Source organism: Glycine soja, chromosome 15 (genome assembly GCF_004193775.1).
Source record: "Glycine soja cultivar W05 chromosome 15, ASM419377v2, whole genome shotgun sequence".
NCBI lineage: Eukaryota > Viridiplantae > Streptophyta > Magnoliopsida > Fabales > Fabaceae > Glycine > Glycine soja.
In genome coordinates, this window is record NC_041016.1 from 46644789 (window position 1) to 46652012 (window position 7224).

The 7224-nt window shown below is 33.2% G+C and overlaps 1 protein-coding gene across 1 annotated transcript; it reads right to left on the minus strand.

Annotated features, from left to right (window-relative positions):
* Nucleotides 1-4635: 4635 nt before the first annotated feature.
* Nucleotides 4636-5028, minus strand: LOC114386218 (peptidyl-prolyl cis-trans isomerase 1-like). The gene has a single exon (XM_028346191.1). The coding sequence runs from the start codon at nt 5026-5028 to the stop codon at nt 4636-4638; it is 393 nt and encodes a 130-aa protein (XP_028201992.1).
* Nucleotides 5029-7224: the final 2196 nt, after the last annotated feature.

Genomic DNA, 7224 nt, shown 5'->3' on the forward strand with positions numbered 1-7224 from the left:
AAGAACAAGGAATTAAAGAGAATTCACCGAACAAAAAGATAGAGGAAGCAAAAGAACATCACCTAGATGAAGATGCTCTTGATACCACATGATGTAAGCTCCATTGGAGCTTGTAGGCCTAGGATCTTCTTCATCAATGGATTCCTTTGCTTCTTGGAAGATAAATGGCAGCGGAATGGAGAAGGAAGAGAGAGAGGAGACGCCACTTCAAGGAGAAGATGAGTCTAGAAGAAGCTCACCACCATAGGAGGCCATGGATAAGAGCTTGGAGGAAGAAGGAGATGAATGAAGGGAGAGGGAGAGAAGAGCACGAAATTTTGTGCTCAAAAGGAGCTCTGAAATCTGAAGTTAATATTCAAATGATCAAAGTTCAAAAAAAATACACACACATGACCTCTATTTATAGCCTAAGTGTCACACAAAATTGGAGGGAAATTCAAATTTCACTTGAATTTGAAATTGAATTTGTGGAGCCAAACTTTGGAGCCAAAATTTCACTAATTATGATTAGTGAATTTTAGTTATGGTTCAGCCCACTAATCCAAGATCAATTCCAAGATTCTCCACTAAGTGTGCTTAGGTGTCATGAGGCATGAAAAGCATGAAGGACATGCACAAAGTGTGACTATATGATGTGGCAATGGGGTGTAGTAAGCAAATGCTCACCTCCCCCTCTAAAATTTAATTGGATTGGGCTTCTACCAATTCAATTAAATTTATTTCCAGCCACACACATCAAATATCCACTTAGTGCATGTGAAATTACAAAACTACCCCTAATACAAAAACTAGTCTAGGTGCCCAAAAATACAAGGGCTGAAAAATCCTATATTTCTAGGGTACCCTAACTACAATATAGAGCCCTATATACAAGGACCAAATATAATGACATCCTAGTCTAATATGTACAAAGATAATTGGACCCAACCTTGGCCCATGGGCTCAGAAATCTACCCTAAGGTTCATGAGAACCCTAGGGCCTTCTTCAGCAGCTCTAGCCCAATCTTCTTGGAGCCTCTTGCTCATGGTTCTAGTGATTGGTCCCTTCCTAGGGAGGATTGCATCATTATCTTTAATATCTAATTAACTATGTTTTTTGTGTTCAATGCTTCTTTCAATGCTTAATTATTGCATGCTCTTAGCCTGATCACCCATTTGTGTGTACTGTTAGGTGACTTTAGCATTGGGAAATGTACTATTGCCTTAGAACTTGATAGAAGCAGGACTAAATAACTACATTACCAGAGATGGATTGTGGGGTTTTGGTTTTCTAAATATGCTGTGATGATAATGCTGTTTAAGTTAAGCCTAGTCTTACAAGAGGGATCTGCGGTGAAGCTTAGGTTAAATTAGTCTAAACTTACGAGGGATCGAGATTTAGTACTTTAGGCTACAACATAGAACACGAGAACATGATTAATTAGAGAAATATCCTCATATGCATCAACTTGTTTGCTAGAAAGACCCAACGCTTTTTACCTATTGTTGTCAACTTTTACTTACTTACATTTATTGTTTTTACCATAGAATTAGTTTATTTTTGTTTTTAACCATCAATTATCAGTGTTTATTCCAACAATGCCTTACATCTGAATAAAACTCTGTCTAATAAGCAAGTTTCCTGAGTTCGATACTCAGACCATTCCGTTTTAATTTTAAATACTTGATGACCCGGTGCGCTTTCCGGTATTTCATTTCCCTTGAATATATTTGTTAAAAATTGGAGAAAAAGGAACCATATGGAAAAATGAACACAATGCTTAGTCTTTTTATCTCAATATATTTAAGGTATTTTGAGAGTTTTTTCTAACTTTACAATGATTTACTGAAGGTTTTTTGCAAAAAGAATAATGAATTTTTTTTTGCAAGATTCTTGTATTCAATCTTCAAAGCTTCTAGTTTATATAGACAACATTTTCAAGTATCCGTTATCTCACAACGAGTAGATATCTCACTTGATCTTCGTCTAATGAAAATGGTCATTGAGAGCATTAAATGCACGTCATTTTCTCATGTAGAAACCCCTTTCTTCAACATTCGCATGTTAGCAAACTACGACAGGAAGTCACTTCTTTGTGTTAGAATAGGTCCTGCATAGCAAAGCTTTTTCTTTTTTATGGTGATTGAGGAATTTCTGATGTTGATTTCTTTTATTCTTCATAGGATTCGATAAATCTTTAAAGAATGTTTCTACAAAGAAGATCTCAGACACAAAGTATTAAATGAGGTTTTAACACACAACTCTTAACCTTTTTATTTGTTTATATCTAATTAAAATAATTAAGGACCTTGATTTGTCTTTTAAGACATAAATATATGTTTGACTCAATGATATTTTTCTCTTTTATACACTTTTTCATTTAAATCAAATAATCTTATTTTTTTCATTCTCTTTTATTTTTTTTCTTTCTACTCTACCAAACACAATTCAAACACTTAAGGGATAACTATACTTATAATATGTTCGACAAAATAAAATGAAAATGAATGAGAGTCTGAAGAATAAAAAGAAATAAAAAAATAGATAGCAGATAAAAAATAAGGTTGTTTGATTAAAATGAAAAAAGTGAAAAAATATTTGAATTATAATAACTAAATGACTAAAAAGAGAAAAAAAAATTAAATAAAAATATATTACTATTATTATTATTATTATTATTATTATTATTATTATTATTATTAATAAGTGGGAAAGTGTCTTAAAAAAAGGAGGAGGAGCATTTCCGATTATATATAGAAATGCATCATCGACTATGGCATTATGCAGAATGCAAAAAGTCAGATGGTGTCTCCCTCTCTCTCTTACTTTTAATGTACTGGTTTCTTTTCATAAAATATTCTTAAAAAAATATTTCAAACAATAACATATGTTATTAGAATATTGATTAAGAAATTAAAATAATTTTTTTAAGAAGTACAAAATTTTATGATTCATGATTTTTTTTTATGTATTTCTACTATCTTCACAATAAATATATTTTTAATTCTTCCATCAATATCTTAAAAATATTAATTTCAATGTTCATACTTTTAGGTGTCACACAAAATTTGAATCTGTTATCCACTTTCACATGTAACAAACACATGTAATTTTACTCTTTATTTCCTTTCAACTTTTTTCATTTTCATTCTCATAACATTGTTTTTACCGAACTAAGCGTCAGGCAAAGATGAAAAGAGAAGATAAATTGATCATTGTATAATATAAAGTGAGAAAAGGAGAATAATAAAAATTATGTTGTTTTATTAATATTTTTTTATATAAAAGTCTCTTTGCCAGTATCATAGAAACTTGCCTCCACCTTCGGAATAGGGAAAATTTGGAAATGACCGATCGGTTTTGGTCATAGGAAGTCAGTGTTGACCGGTCAAGAGAGAAGACATAATTGTTTTATACTAAAAAATTGACGAAAGAACAAATAAAAACTATAAAATTGACGTCGTACTGACGTATGCTATTACGCCTTTATCTTTTATTTTTCTTAATTTTTCTAAACAAGCATGATTTTGTTCGCCATATGTAAATCAAGTTATTCGCAAGATGTTTTAAGATCTTGTTAATTTGTGGACATCGATTAATAGCCTAAAAGAAAAGAAATATTTATTATATAAATTTTAGAAAAATATAAAAATAATTTTTCAACATCATTTAAATATTCAGTATAAAGACCAACTTAAAAATAATGATTTTATTATATAAATTTTATAAAGAAAGTTATAAAATTAAAGAATTGATTTTTTATTATTTAAAATAAGATTTTTCTTATAAAATTTTAGAATTGATAAAAACATTTAAAATTTGATTTTACTATTTAAATTTTTAAAATTTAAAACAAAACATTTAAAATTAGTTATAGTAAGTGACTCTTAAAGTAACATAAAAGAAATTAATTTTTAAGAAATTTATTTATAATTCCTCATTATCATTAGTTGAAAGTTGCATGTTATAACTTTCCTCTCACGAGGTTATTTATGTTTGGACACTATATTATGTGTTAAATTAATTTGAGTTGAATTAGGTACCTTATGTGGTATCGTGGAAACTCTTTAACCTTCATCTTCCACTTTCACGACGACTACCGAAACCATAAAATGTCCTACTTGCCTCTTGAGAGTATAAATGTCTCCCTTCCACAGTCATCGTATTTGCCACCACCACCCCACCACCATATCCACCATTTCGTTCACAAGTTAACACTACTACATGTAAACACGACCTGACAAATGCAATAGTCAAGACAACATCAACAGTCACTAAGCCTCCCTGCCAGCACACTTCTTCACAAGAGTGCAGAAGAGCCAATCAGAAGAGCCAATTGCCCACACTCCCACCACAGTACATGCCTTCATCTTTCGCCAAATCGCGCTCCGCAACTACCTCAACGCTCATCGCCTTCGATATCGCCCCTTCCAACATCCTCCGTCTCCAAGCACTAAACATCATTGTTTACTCCCACCTTCGTTGGTGCAGCAGAGCCATCAACAAGGTTAGCGACATGAATGGTGATGCACAAACCACCGCCTCCTCCACCACCATGGCTTGTGTGATCCTGCTCCTATCTTCCAAGTTTTCCCCTCCTTCACCAAAGCCATTCTCCTTTTGAAAACCTTTGTGCCAACATTCAATATCATCCATCACCTCCCAATTTCATCAAGCCATTTTGTCTTCTCTGCGCAAATAAAGAACTGTGATCTATTGGTTATGGGACTGGCGTTTTCCATAGAGCAGATATTGGGACCAGTGTGTTTCTTCACAGCGAACTTGGCACCATAGATCAACTTGCTGCCACTTCCTTTTTCGGAGGTGAAGTGGCCACCCTGACACATGAAGCTCAAGATCACGCGGTGGAAGGATGAGCCCTTGTAATGAAGGGGCTTACAACTCTGCCTTACGCCTTTTTCGTCGGTGCAGAGCGCGTAGAAGTTCCCGGCAGTGCGAGGAGTCATGTTGGCATAGAGCTCCATCATGATGCGACCAACAAGCTGCCCACCAATGGTCATGTAGAAGAAGACCTTAGGGTTAGGCATAGTTGCTGCAAAGAAGAAAATAAAAAAAATAACACTATTGAGAAAGAAAAAGAGGGATTGGGTTTTGCATTCCCACACGACACCATTTTTGCCCTTTGCTTTCCAACATTGTCAAGGCCCAAACAACCCCACCAACAAAGCAACTTCCATCATGTTTTTTTCTAAACCCACTCTTGTTTTAGTTTTGTTTTCGTTGCCCAACCTTAAGGACAAGGTTGGTTTTCCAACAGTGGGTAGTGATAGAAATACAACCCAAAGGGAGAGTAGGCTCAAAAGGGTACAGATACCAGCTTACCTTCGTGACTATGCTTGATTCATAAACAACATATTCTTTGCTCTTATCCTATCGGTAAGTCGTTACAACCACTTAGGATATTTCCACAATTTTATTATTAGGATATTTCCATTCTATTATTATCTAGTCTCCTCTATTGAGGCCTTTAGTACCAATATCCTATGTAGATGCAATTATAAGTACCATGATATATGAAATAACAGCAAGCATGGAAAATTATCACTAAGTTTTTTATCTTTTACTTAGAATAGCGTAGATACAAAGAGGTTACCTTGTTCTCGAATACAAGACAAAAGCCTTTGCTCGTAATAGATGCAATGTTGAAGGGATCTAGTAAGAGCTATCAATTATATCTATTTGTTTTTGTGTAGAAGTGTAAAGAATAAGAGAAGGCCCTTAGTGGATCTATTGGGTCGTTTAAGAGGAGAGGTGCTTAGTCTCTTAGGTTAAGATGTGTTTTATGTCCCTTGTGGCTGTTTTAATATATTGCTTTTGCTTGGATGATAAAAAAATATAGATATGAAATTAAAAACAAAAAAGAGTGAAGTTTTGAGCCTCAAAACAAATTAATTAAAGCAAAAAAAAAAGCAATAGATCTCAAATCAACAACAAATCTCATAACAAAAATAATTAAAGCAAAAAATAAATTAAAAACCTCAAATCATATGTCAAGAACCAAGTCCATTGGTTCTTGTAATATACTATTTTGTAGGTGATACACTAGATTTTGATTGTCTTTTATGTATAGTTCTAGGTCTATTGTGTGCATTTATGATACAATTTGTGGGCATAACTCATGATATATGCTTAGTTTTGTTAGACAGGCTATTAAGGAGTATTTGAAGAAAAAAAAACTAAAAAAACCAGTGAAAATATGATAAAGTTGGACTGTGACCATTCATCACGACCTTGATTAATCATCAAGGTTGTGATCAACTTTAGCATAATCAAGGCTATGTTAATTGCATTAGGGCTCAACGTCAGAAATTTGTCAATGCTCTAATCATTTCATCAAGGTTGTGATCAATTCATCAAGGCTCAGATCACTTCATTAAGGTCATGAACATTCATCAAGGCCTTGATAGATTGATCACGACTAAACATAGATTTGCATTCGAAAAACCATCACAACCCTAATCAATTCATTAAGGTCGTGATTAATTCACGTTGGTTGTCACTTAAATCTTTTGTTATAAATAGTCTCTTTTAGACTGTAGGTTGAGTAGTTTTTACTCTAGCAAAAAATTTTGAGTTTTGAAAGAGCAAGAGAACTATGTAAGAGTCCTTAGACCCAAAAGCACGAAGATTACGATTAGGAAGATTCCTCGCTCGGATATCAAATCTCTTGGTATGTTTGTGCTTCTTCTTAGGATATCTAGTGTATTCATGGCTATGAGTCTCAAGTCTCCCTAGTTCGGGTATTATGATGTAACCTACCTTGAACTTCTTTCTTGATTTTATTAATGAGATTGTTGATGTTATTCAGTTAATTGATTCTATTCCTTACTTTGAATTTCTATTTGGAAACAATCATTCTAATACATAATTGATTGCATAGTAGTGATTATTTGTATGTATTTGGTAGGATTAGGAATAAAGTGTTTTATACCAAACTATATTGTCAAACTGGTTGGATAATATTTGGTAGGTTAATCAAGAAATTGATTAATCACCCTGGTCATCAATCTTAATCCTTTGAATTATTTAATATGCCAACCATCAATTGAGTATTATTTAAGGCAAAGAGTATGTATCATTAGACCACTCTCAATGGCTAATAATTGACTGGGAATCGTAAGAATCTTGTTAGAATTAGGATTAGGGGAATTGGTTGTGTGAACTAATAATCCTTGGCTATTCATCTCATTCGATCTTTCACATTATCTTTATTGTTTAGATTC